General features: G+C 45.2%; 1 protein-coding gene across 2 annotated transcripts in view; it reads left to right on the plus strand.

Moving 5' to 3' along the window:
* The window catches only part of RALGAPA2 (Ral GTPase activating protein catalytic subunit alpha 2), a 94,391-nt gene that overhangs the window by 46,070 nt on the left and 35,270 nt on the right, over window positions 1–13,051 (plus strand). Inside the window, exons 33-37 of one of the 2 annotated variants that reach the window (XR_009485653.1) lie at window positions 185–256; window positions 1,237–1,360; window positions 2,145–2,300; window positions 8,657–8,815; window positions 12,771–12,967. Coding sequence is in view for 1 of the 2 variants with exons in the window: in XM_059840634.1 (XP_059696617.1) it covers window positions 185–256; window positions 1,237–1,360; window positions 2,145–2,300; window positions 8,657–8,815; window positions 12,771–12,898 (639 nt within the window). In the remaining variant the exon portion in view is untranslated. The remainder of the gene's footprint in view (window positions 1–184; window positions 257–1,236; window positions 1,361–2,144; window positions 2,301–8,656; window positions 8,816–12,770; window positions 12,968–13,051) is intronic. The other variant, XM_059840634.1, reaches the window with a different exon arrangement.

Below are 13,051 nucleotides of genomic sequence, written 5' to 3' on the forward strand. Positions count from 1 at the left end.
ATATAGCTGGGGGTAAGAGCAGAGTTTTGAGCTTCAGTGGTTGTTTGAAATACACACCAATAGATTGTGCATAACAATAATTCTTAGAAATCGTTTCATGTTAATTCTCTTAGCTGTTTGGATGATAAATACTGTGTCTCCACTGTGTTGCATTTGCCTTCAAACCTTTCCTATTTATTTTTAGAAAAAGCTTTCATCTGCTGAAGAAAAATTCAAAGTTGCTGCGAGAACTGAAAAATCTGGATTCCCGCCAATGGTAGGTGATGTGTACTGAGCACACCAGTGATTAGGTTCGTGTTTCCCAAGGAAGAATGAGTCACCTGAACCAAAACTTCATTCCTGTTGAATACAAATATTGGTGTGAAAATTGGACTGTTTGTTTCTCCAGAGTTCTGTAGCCTGAATGGAAAATCCACCTCTGCTGGCACATTCTCTGTGTACAGAGAACTCCAAATCAGTGGCAAAGAATAAGAGATTTTTTTCAAGTTTGCTTTAGCTGAGAGGGGAGGGAATCAAATTGATTGTGACCTGGGTACAGCTGATACAAAGCAGTATTTTGTATGGAGTGATCCCTGTGTCAGGAGCAGTACTTTGAGGCATGATCCACCCAGGTGTGCTCCCCAGCCAGGAAGTGGCAGAATGAAGTTCTGAATTTTGTGAGTTTTTTTCATTACTTGACATAGAGCTGTTGGAGAAACATCTGCAGCATTGCAGAGTTCTGAGTTTCTTCTATCCCAACAGTTTCCACATCAAATGCACTTTGCATGTTTCCAGATAAGCCAACTGTCCCTGTCAGCCTTGTAAAACTTTGCCCAGGGTCTGAAAGTCAATAATGCCTTTTCTGCCTTGTATGTCATCACCCTGTAATTAAAATTCTGTAGGTCAAATTATGCTCCCATTAACACCTGTGCCTCCTCACTGTCTCTGCAGTACTGCACAGATCTGAGTCATTAACCCTGTAATTGGAATTTGGGCAGCAGCTCTAAGGCTGATGTACAGGAGGAGCAGGCTTGACTCTGCTCTCAGAACTGGGGTGTCTCTGCAGTGAGGTTTTGGTGGCAAAAAAAGTGGGGGGAAATCTGAAAGTGAGTGATGTATTTGTGTGCATAAAAGAAATTTACACACACAGAGCTAAATGTGGGCACCTGCTCATATGTTTGGAGTGCTGGAGGATCTGAAAAATAATTTTGAGTTGAAGCTTGTTTAATTTTGATTTCTTTTTCCATCCCGTGGCAGTCGTGAGACTCACAAGATCGCCGTGTTCTACATCGCTGAGGGACAGGAGGACAAGTGTTCCATCCTGGCCAACGCCAGGGGAAGCCAGGCCTATGAAGATTTTGTTGCTGGGCTGGGCTGGGAGGTAACATAATTTAGACAAGCTGCCTTGTTGCTGGTGGCACTGCACAGTTTTTAATTAGAAAAAAAAATTTCTTACACCCTGATGCTTAGCTGCTTTTAGCTCTTGCCATGGTCAGAGCACACTCAGCACAGGAGTTCTTTATAACATGTGTGGGTTTAATTTGCTTTGTCAAAATGGGGTGTCATAATCTAAATGCCATGGACATTTTGGTGTTTGGGAAATCCAGAGCAGCTGCATGTCACATTTAAGGATCCAAGTGCCACAGTGAGATGCAGCATCCTCAGGCTGGTGCTGTTGGGAAAACAAATAAGCCTTTGGACTCAGGCTTGACTTCAGAGAGGTGTTTCTTCTGAATGAACTTCTGGAATAATTTATTCTAAGGATGTTTTTTCTGTAAAAATCTTCAGTTTCTTCTGTGGTTTTTCTGGTTTTTCCTCTACCTTTTGTGATGCTCCTGGCAGTGGGAGCTCCAAGCCCCACAGAGCCCTTAGCCAGCAGTCTGTGGCAGAATCTGTTGTTTCCTAGCTGCTGTTTGCTGGAAGAAGGTAAAATAGCTGGGTAGATAATGACTCAGAACCTACTTCAGAGAGATTTACTTTTAGTCAATGTCAAATACAGGCACAGGAAAGACAAATCTAACTGAAAGATCGCAGAGCTGTAGGGGAAGACTTCTTTTTGTCTGGGATGGCTATGGAAACCTAGGGTGGTGATTTCATTAGGAGCAAATCCTGGTGATGTGTCAGTGCTTTCAGGTGGCTGCTGTCTGTGCCTTTGGCTCCCTCAGGTCGACCTGTCCACGCACGGCGGGTTCATGGGCGGCCTGCAGCGCAACGGCAGCACGGGGCAGACCGCGCCCTACTACGCCACCTCCACCGTGGAGATCATCTTCCACGTGTCCACCAGGATGCCCTCCGACTCAGACGACTCACTGACCAAAAAGGTAAAGGCTTTGCAGAGTGTTTCACAGCACTGCAGTCACCAAGCGTGTCCATCAGAGTCTGAGCTGGAAGCAGCCTTTGCTGACTGGCCCCGGCAGGCTGTCCCTGCGTGGCCACGTGGTGCTTCTGCAGCTGGGTTAGCTGAATTAAATGGCATCTAAATTCTGGGTTCTGAAACACAATTAACATTTCCATGGTAGCCTCAAATGCCACCGTGGGTAATAATATTAGCAATAATTTCATTTGTACATTGTCTGCCTGCCAAAACTGCCGTAGGTTGGTAGAACAAAGCAACCAAATGCAGCATCATCAAACTGTCCTGTGTGGAACAGCAAAGCAAAAGAGGGCTGACAGGCTCAGGAGCCCAAGCAGCCAGCTCAGAGTTCAAGACAGCAGCCAGTTAGGCACAAGTCTGACAAGCAGCCTCTGCTTCAGATAGCCAGAACCCAGCCTAAAATTCTGTTGGTATTGGTACACAGTGGTCTGTCTTTCCTAGCAAGGAGCGATTTCAGGTTATGCTGTTTGCCAGCTGCTGCTTAGACTCAGAGATTTTTGGGGCATACAAAATCTCTGCCTTTTTAATTAGGATGGGCAGCTTGTCCTGTAGAGGCTGTTGGCATGCATCAGTAATGCTGCAGCAGTCATCCAGCTGGATTCAGAATGATGTGTGCTATTCTTTGAAATATAAAGGTGGAATCTCTGATTACTGGTTCTGAAAGATTGCCCAGTGTAAAGTCAGACCTTGTCTTTTTTATTGTGATATCTGTCATTTAAAAAAAAGGAAAATCAGCAAAATCACATGTTTCTCTTTCTGTATGTAACTTGCTACCTTCATGGATGCATGGCTGTGAAGAAAAGTACTCTGTGTGCCTTAGGATGGAGCAGTGGGGTAGTGGTGTGTAGGTCAGGGCTGTAGAGTCTCTGTGACCATACCAGTGTAGGACTGTTTGTGTTTTTATTGTTCCTGACCAGTATTTGTCCAGCTGCTAGACCAAAACTCCAGTGATGAATGATTTACAGTTGCCCTAGGCAACATATTCCATATTCCTATGCTCCACTTCTTGTACTACAAAAAAAAAAATTCTCTGGAAGTGCCTACTTTGCTTCAATTTAAGCCCATTGATTCTTATCCTATTTCACATGGATATGAAGGGCAGATTATTTTGCAGCACACTTATGCATGTCTGAGAACTCCTGCCAGGTCTTTCCCAGACTTAGTTTTCCTGCACAAACCGTGGCCATTTGTTTAGTCCAACCTTCCCTTCCAAGTCCTGGGTTTTGTGGAAGCCTGGCAAAGACACTGGGATATGGTCTGGCTGTTGAGTAATTCATCACCTGAGAGAGGAGAGCACAGTGTGGCAGAGCTACCACAAGGAGAAGAATGGGATTTAGCTGCAAACAGTCCACTTATTCTCCTTATTTTCATCTATGTTATGGGTTATCACAGACACTGAGGGTCTCGTTATTCTATTTGCCTTCTCTGTGTTTGCTCTAAGAGAATTCCTTCTCTGTGAGAAACAGAAACCAAAAGCATTTAGTAGCTGTCAGTCTCCAAGTTTTGTAGTGCCAGGAAACCAGGCCAGCTCCAGCACATGCTGTCTGCAGAAAGCAACTGCAAAGGAATTGCTCTGGGAGCTTTTCAGAAAACCTGAGATCTGCTCCAGGAGTGGAACCCTGCAGGGATCAAGCTGGGAATTCCAGTGAAGGACAAATCTCTGAGCAGGCTCATGGACCCGAGGAGCTGCAAGCGGTGGCTCAGACCAGATGACTTCCAGAGGGCTTCTCAGTGTGTTCTCATCCATGGTTCCACTCACAACAGTTTCATTCAGTTTGTCACAGCTTCTTTTGTGAGCAGATGTGCAATTCTGTGCAGATCAGCAAGGATTCTTGACAGATTTTTCACACCTGCAGCTGTGAGTGGAGAAAAGGTGCATTTCAGAAGCACTGCACTTTCTGGAAGGTGGGCAATTCTCTGGGCTTAGGTTCTTGCCTCACATTGTTGGGGCAGAATGTCCAGGTTAAAAAGATAATTTCTTCATATTTATTACTTCTTGCCATCAATGCTTTTGTTTTATGGGAGTGTGGGAGAAAAAGATGGAAGCCCATGGCATTCATTCAGTTCCTGCTCCTACAGCTGAGCTGTACCTGGTGATACAGGATAGTGGTGCTGGGAGGAGAGAAGTTCATCAGGATGCAATGGGGGCCACAGCTTCTTTTTTCTTGCCCTCCCTCTGGGATCTAAGGTCCCCCTAATCTCTGAAATCTTTGTGATTGCTGGTTTTTTTCTTCTCTGCTTATTTTGCCTCAGACCAAGAGAGGCTTCATCCCTGTCAGCACACTCCCAGCTGAACAGAAGGACTGACCACCTGCTGCCCTGGGGAGCCATAGCAAGGCCATAAATTCTGGGGGCTGGGGAATTCAGCAGATGCAGTAATTTTACTTAAATATGTTATCGTGGTTCTTTGTTTTTACTGCACGCAGCGATAAATTGAGTTCTGGTATGAATTTCCCAGAATAAGTGCATTTCCACTGGGGATGAGCTTGGCCCCTTGTTTTTGTGCAGTAGAGTTGTGATTTGCAGTCTGCATTTTTTTATTTGAGGTATATGCTGGCATTATATTGCTAATTCAGGAGGGAAGAGAAAAAAAAAACAAAAGAAAAAAAAAGAAGAAAGAAAAACCCCTCTCCAAATAAGTCTTGGCCCCGACAGAAATCTTACATAGTGGAGTAGACAAAATTCAGCTGATCTCTTTTGCTGCTGTAGGGTTCAGCATCATTGGTTCCAAACTTTATCTGCCTGTCTTGTAGCAGGAGTGAAAATCAATCCCAGGAGTGGCATCCTACAGTCCCTGTCTCATTCTGCTCAAATTGTGCTTAACGGTTTAAAGATGTGCTGCTGAATTTCTCAGTGATTTATTTCATCTTCTCCATTGTCAGAGCAGAACTTTTTCAATTCAGAAATCTGGTTGCAACCCCATACTGAACTCTTGCTCCTTTGCTGCAGAAATTTGTTAGCTGGGGCTAGATTAGATTTTTAGCAGCTAATCTGACTGCTGTAGGGGTTTGCGGAGTGGGGACAGAGCTGTGCTATTGGATTTGTCCAATTCATTTGACTCCAGGACTATAATTGCACTTATGTCTTACAAGGCTTTTATGGCCTCGGGCTGGCGAGCAGCAGAAAAACAAATTGGCAGTGATACAGTGAGAGTGAAAGGGAATGAAAGGCACACATTATCAGTCTCCAGGCAGCCCTGCTCTGGCAGGAAGTTTCTTGCTTAATTTACAAATAAAACTTAGATTTTAGGATGGGCACACAGTCAGCCAGACAATGGGGATGTCAGGCCCCACTGTTACTTAGCAAAAGTAGCAGCCATGCCTCCCCAAAAGCAGGAATTCTTCAGTCAAACAGACGACTCCTCTCTGGAGCCAGCTGGCTGTGTAATGCAATTAGGAGGGAAAGGAGGTCATGCCGGAGGTGTGCACCGTGACCAGTGTCACCCGCGGAGCCCTGGGCCCTCCCAGGGCTGGAGCTGGAGCTGCCCCTGCCCTCCCAGGGCTGGAGAGTGCAGCCCTGGGCAGGGACAGCAGGGCTGACCCAGGCCTGGGGCTGGGGCTCTGTCCCAGCACCCTGTTAGCCAAACCAGGGCCAATTCCAGTGCCCACCGAAAATTCCTGTGCACCGGAGAGGACACGCTGCCAGTGCCAGAGCAGCCTTCCCTCAGTGTGCACAGAGCCATTGCTCCAGACTGCTGTTGGGGCTTGCTTCTAAAACCAGTCTGATTTCATGTCTGCTTTCGGATTTTTTAATGTAGCTTTTCTCTTTATTCCCCCCACCCCTAAACTGGGTGGGGAGCACAGCCTGGAGCTCTGGCTCCGCACGCGTCAGCCATGGGGCTTTGGACATTTCAGCACAACTTGCTGAAGACCTTCAGGGCACTGAGTTTGCCCCACAGCTGCTGTTTTGAATAAACAACACAGGAAAATAGCAGCTGGCTTATTGTCACTGATGAGATTATTGTAACGGCTTTTTATCAATGGAGTTACCTCTCAGTAACAAATATTTTTGATTAATGCCAATTTTTTTCCTTGTAACATTACACCTTGTAACTGTGATGCTTAAGGATGTGTGACTTCAAAACAAGGGCAGTAACTCATGCTCTAAAACAAGTTGCTGGCACACGCTGGGAATTGTGGCAGACTCATGAGCACAGCAAGTGTTGGTACAGCTGAGTTCCCTTCTTCACTGAATTTTGTTCTGAAGGGCGCTATATCAGTACAATATCAGTACCAAGTGTTTGGTTATTATCAGAACAGTTCCTTGGGATTTTAAAAAGGGTCTCTGAAGTAGTACTTGGACATATTTTGATGACTATTTTTATAGCAGCATGTGCTATTTCTCACCCCAGAAGCCGTAGGAGGCACAGCAGCACAGAGTCTGTTCTTCAGAAGAGCTGAGTTGGGTTTGTGAATTGGAGTTTTGTGTTCACATTTATTTCTTGGGCTTCCTTCAGCAGAGGAAGGTTTGCTGGGTGCCACCATTGTAGGCTCTCTGTGCAGGGAAGCCAGTGCCAGAGCTGGCTTGGGCTCAGCCTGGCAAACTTGGGCATTTCCAAATCCCTGTTGGGAGTTCCCTGAGCTCAGCTGGGCTGAGCTGGGCCCATCCTGGAGTGTGGGACAGCCTGGCCAGGCATCCTCAGCATCTGGGACCTGCTGTGCACAAGGTCTGCTCACCCAGATGGATTTTAGGGGTGTATCTGACTAAACCTGGCATCTCACTTCTGATCATTTTGGAGCTGACCTGTCTGCACCTGGTCACGGAGAGTGAGATCAGGGTTTTGTCCTGTGTGTGAATTCCTGCTGCCTTTGGTACGTGTCAGTTTGTGGCATTCCCAACATGAGTGTTTTCTTGTGTGTTGCTTTGTTTTTACTAAGCCTCTGCACAGATATCAGGGTGACCACAAGAACAGCAATTTCTACTTGCTTTGTACATGTAAGAAGCTCTAGTAATAGTGTTGTTCATGTTCCTGTGTTTTTCCAAGATAAAAATGGTTCATGTTTTCTTCAAATAGAGCTAAAATTAACTTTATTCATGGGTGTAAATAAAACAGAATTATTATCTTCTGTTTAATTTAAAATATACTGAGAAACTCAGTCCTTCTGGGAACTGAGTTTTTCTTCATTCTGCAGGAACATGAAATGTAAGCCAAGTTCACAGTTGTAACTTTGCAAAATTTTTCACAGTGTGTTGGTTTTGCCACGTTTCTCTCGTGACTGAGGGGTCCAGTTTGCCACCAATTCGTAGGAGTGAAAGTTTTTCCTTCTAAAGGCACTGCCTGGCTCTGAATAGGGAAGCCTCATCAGCACAGTGTAGGCTGATCCAAAGCGTGTTGGGGTTAGTTGTTATTTACCAGTGAAAATCACCACCTTCTTTTCCCTTTTTTCTCTCCCCCTACACAGAGTGAAGTAGCAGAGCTTCGTTTTGGCTTCTTTGTTCGGTCTGTTGTGCACATTGTTCCAGGGGTAGCACCAAATTGGAGGAGGGGGGGTGTCTTTTAAGCTTTAAGTGGGACTTAAAGTCTCTTTATGCTTGGAGCTGGCATTGTGTGTGTGGATTACATTTTAACTTTAAAGCTTACAGTTGAAACCATTGTGTGAGGCTTGTACGTGATTGCCAAATAGTTTTTGCCATCTGTTAGATCACCTCCAGCTCCTCCAGCAGCAGAGCAAACACACACACACACACACACACAGAGGCTCTCAGATGCTTTCTGTGTATGTCATGTTTAAATTTTATCCGTATTTCTTGCAGCTCTGCTCCAAATGAAAAGGTGTAACTCCCACAGTATTTCCCATTTTTCTGTACTTCACACTACCCAGATATTTTGCTGATGTTTCAGCAGGAGACCCCTCCTGACATAGTCAGTGAGGAGATGTTTGTGGATAATAAATTCAGTTATAGTGGTTCATGACAGGCAGTTTCTTGACATTCTGAGTCAAGGCATTTCATATTTCTGTGACAGCTGCCTTATTTTAGCTGGAATACAATGCTCCGTTGGTTAATGCTTTGTTGCAGTAATTCAGTTTTCCATCTTAAATCACTGTAGGTAATGTACATTTACATATCATGCTAATGGCTAGTTTGATAATGACTTAATTAAGCCATCAGACAACAATGGGTTCTAAATGAAGCAAATTATTGAGCCGATGCTTTCATGAGCAACTGGAGAAAAACAATATTTTAACTTTTCCGTAATGAAATATTCCTGCTATCGAGCATTGTAATTCAATTTGTGAGCCGTGACCCCTGGTGCAGCGTGGTTATCACTGGGATTAATAAAGAGCCAATTTGCTGTTGCAGCTCCGTCACTTGGGGAATGACGAGGTGCACATCGTGTGGTCCGAGCACACCCGCAACTACCGCAGGGGCATCATCCCCACCGACTTCGGGGACGTCCTCATCGTCATCTACCCCATGAAGAACCACATGTTCTTCATTGAGATCATGAAGAAACCCGAGGTACGTTCTGGGTGCCTCGCTGCCTCTGCTGGGCCGTGCCAGCGAGCAGCAGTTCTGCTGCTTTCAGCAGGGCTCAGTGGTTTAGAGTTTGGGGGTTGTTTTTTCCCAAATCAGTCCGTCCGTGTCCGGTGAAGGATAAGCTGAGCAATGAGCTGACTTTGAAACTGGATTTACTCATGGTGATCAGAGTGATTGCTCATTCGTTTTATAGCCGTACTTAGTGCTGAGTGAAACACTCCAGAACGCTCAACCCACAGAAGTTACTGGGCAAAGAACAGTATTTAAGCCATTGTGAATGTCCTCTGAGGCAGCGAAAGCCTCAAACCATTCATGGTTTGAGTTCCTTGTTGGTGTTGGGTCACTCACTGCTGTCCACACGGCCCCAAGCAGAACCTCACATGTCTGTGGGACTGTCATTGCCACCTGACTGGGTGGGATGACGCAGACATTGGGCATCCTGTCATCAAACAAAGTATGGGAGGTTCACAGCTGAGACATTTTTTGGAAAAAAAAATGTATTTTTTTGCAAAATGTCAGAGGTGTGTGTCTGTACATCTGTGCATATGTGTGAGAAAGCCACTGCAGTAAATGCTCGTCTGGTACATTATGGATGCAAAAACATGCGTAAAATATACTTTGTGAAAGTAGTAATTGTGATAAATACCCTTTTCTTTATAGGAGGGACAATATTTGTCCAAAGGAGTAGCCAACTGTGGTAAATGCCTCCATCATATCCCGTATTGACCAGGTGTAGATGCTGTTTTTTGAGTTGTGTGTGATGGAGTTGTTGGATACTGACAACCAGTGCTTTGTCAGTACACATTTCAAACTTGAGTATTTTCTAATAGTGAGTTGTTGGGAGTTTTTTTATGCTTGGTGTTGAGCTGTGCAGTTTAGTTTTTGAGCATTTTAGCTTTTTTTAATGTTCCATCAGGGAAATGAGAATTTAGCGTTAGGAACACGCTTGAGACTTCTCTGGAGCGATGGAGAAAAGCTGTGTCATCTTGCATATTAGTCAAAACCACCCGACGGGCAGCCAGAATAAGAGCTAACTGGAAATTTAGTGTTATCCCTACATTTAAAGTACAAACCATTACAATGTAATAAAATTAATCCAGACATTTCCAGGGCAAGTGTGGCTGACCTTTTGTTCACCAGCTACTGACCCCAGGGTGAATGAACGAGCCTTGCAGAGAGAAATGTCTGTTGTTTGGCTTCAGTCCCTGGCATTTAAATTGCATTCCCTAATCGAATGAAAAGGCTGTCCTCTCTATCAGGTTACAGAATCCATGGCAACATTTGGCCTTTTATATCCATAATGTTAGCCTTTTTGTTTGCAGCCAAGTAGAGACACCTGGAGCAATGTTAACATTAACCGCTTTAGCATTAATAGCTTCATTATAGAAGAATTTCTGATCAGATAGCTGTTACTTTTGTTATATTGCTTCAGCTTGTATTGTTTTCATTTTTGATCTCCCTGCTTGGCAACCCGGCAATGATTTGCAAATTTTTTTGTCTTGATTAATTAAGCAATATAATTATCAGGAACTGTGCTGCAGTCTTTGCCCGACAAAGCTTGGGAGGGAAGACAATAGTAAGTCTGTTAGTGTGAATGCATTCCACGCGTCACAGATGCACGAGGATATTGGGAACAATGAGAGGAAAAGCTGCCTGCGAGAGGGGACAAAGCATGCCAGGCAAGCTCCGCACTGCACATACCGCCAGGGACATGCTGCGGGTTCCCTGGGACACAGATGCCTCGTTAGATTGCAGCTCGTCATCAGAGATTAATTCTCAGCCATTTGGTACAATAATTTACCCATTCCCCACTCTTTTAACTAGTGCTGCTTGCTGTAGAGGGGAAGTCTTTGTGCTCAGAAGGTTTATTTAACCTTGCCTACTTTTACTGCGGGCAGCAGAAATAATGATTTTGCTGTTGGAAATTGGAATGAAGCAGGTGTTTGCAGTGGGCTGAATATTAATTTTTGCTTCACGGATAACTTGCAGTGACATTTGGAGTACTCGCAGAAGGGGATCTTTCCCTCTATTTTTTTTAACTGATTCCTGTCAAAGCAGGCTGTTTGTGGTGGCCACTGAAGCCCTGTTTGCCCGGCCGGGGTGTCGGGTGCCGGACTCGGAGCGGAGCCGAGCGGGGAGCGCGCCCTGCACGTTCCGCTGGCCGCCCCCCAACCCTTGTTAGGGCAGGGCCCCCGTGCAGATGGAAGCTGAGGAGATGCAGCTCCAGTGACTTTAATGACCCTTGGCGAGGCCACTGTGTGTGCTGGGGAATGAATAATTCCGAGCCCTGTGAGCATCCGGCTCGGATCGAGGCGGGCTCCGAAGCCCTCGGCTCTGCTGCTGCTCTCCCTGGCCAGGATACACTCACCCTGTCCCTGGGTTACATCTGTAAATTCTGTGGTTCAGTGGTGAGAAAGTCTGCCCCGCTCCCCAGCTCCTGGTGAGTGTAAAACCGTGAATGCAAGTGCTGTAAGCAAAACCTACTTGTCCAAAAAGCCCAGCAGGGAATTTCCCTGCCCCGGCAGCATCTGCTGATCTGACTTTACATATCTGGTATTTGTGTGGTGGTATCACTTCAATACTAGTATGTACTTAACCTCCTTATCTGTACTTTTGCATTCTTTTTGCTTGCTGTCAATGCTTCTAGACAGAGCATGGGATAAAAATTTCACTTGAAAACATTGCTGCCTAGAGAGGCAAAACTTGATGCTCCATAATGTTATCATTTTGGTGGCATTGATTATCCTCTGTCCCCTTCCCTTCTAACTGCCTGGATAGTAATGCTAGCAGTAAATAAAAAAAAAATTGAAAAGAAGGCAGAACCACTATGGAAACATTTTACACTTTTCTGTTTTATTGGGGGGTGGGTAATTATTTAAGTAAAGGAATGATAGAATAAGTGTGTGCAGAGACAGCTGTCATTTCCAGATGTTACATTAAACCAAAATTTCTTCTGTAATTCATTGCCACTTCTAATTAGAGGAATTCCCTAGATGCAGGGGATTTATATTATTCCCTTTGTCCATTTATTGAATGACTGTCACAGTCACCCACAAGCAGTTGGAGAAGAATAATAGAGGGTATTTATTTATGTGATAAGCCTCTCTACAGATGGAAAAAATCCGTAGCTTAAATATTGATAATTGTTGCTGGCTTCTGTCTAGGGCTTTAGTTGGGGGGTTGGATTTTTCATTTTGAGTCTGAGGGGGAAATGAATTTGAGTACTTGCAAGTACTGAAAGTTGTGCATTTAAACATCAAAATTTTCTGGGTTTGGCAGGCTCAGGTCTGTTTTGTGTCTGCACTTCTGAACGTGGTTTATTTTTAGAAAGCGTCTCTTGTTCGTAGTGTGGTCTTTATCTGCAGAGCCTTAGGTCACCAAAGGATGTCACACAGGGGTTTCCTGTGGAGGTGGCCCTGAAGGAGCAGCATTTTGGGCACCTTGACCCACACTCCTTATCTTGCACCAGCTCAAGGTTTTTCTTCTTTTCTATGAAGTCCATGGAAGGAGTTTATAGAGGATTATCTGAGGTAAATAAGTCTTTGCAAAGCCTCCTGCCAATGTTGGAGTCAGCCAGTGAATCAGGATCTCCTGTTGGGATCCCAGATGGAAAACAGCTCCTAATATTCACTGCCAAAGGCATTGCAAATTCAAATTCATAGATGGCCTAGATTGCATAGATTGCAAATTCATAGATGGCCTCCGTTTCTATGTGTACAAGCTCGTGCTTAGCCAGCAGAATGTTCTGAGACGTGTGTCTGTGTGGTGTGCTGAGGGCAGTCATGGGGGATTTAAACACTCACCAGCCTGGGAGATGAATGTCACTCTGCAAGTCTCAGTGTGGAAAACAATGTGATCACACTGTTTTCAAGGCAAAATGCTGTACCAGTCTCCTGCAGTGGTTCTGAAGCCTGCTTTTCTGTTTTGGGGCACCCAGGTGCCGTTTTTCGGTCCCCTCTTCGACGGCGCCATCGTGACGGCGAAGCTGCTGCCCAGCCTGATCTGTGCCACGTGCATCAACGCCAGCAGAGCCGTCAAGTCCCTCATCCCACTCTACCAGAGCTTGTATCCTTTCTCCACGGGGCAAGGCTCCCCTTGGTAGGGGTCTCACTTGGAGCATCATCCTGCAGAGAGGTAGGTTGGGATGAAAATCCTCCCTGTTTGATTTTATTAGGAAAGGTCAGAGCTTTCTTTGTGTGCAGCTGGATGTTTTCAGTG

The sequence above is a fragment of the Haemorhous mexicanus genome, chromosome 3, assembly GCF_027477595.1.
Source record: "Haemorhous mexicanus isolate bHaeMex1 chromosome 3, bHaeMex1.pri, whole genome shotgun sequence".
Taxonomy (NCBI): Eukaryota; Metazoa; Chordata; class Aves; order Passeriformes; family Fringillidae; genus Haemorhous; species Haemorhous mexicanus.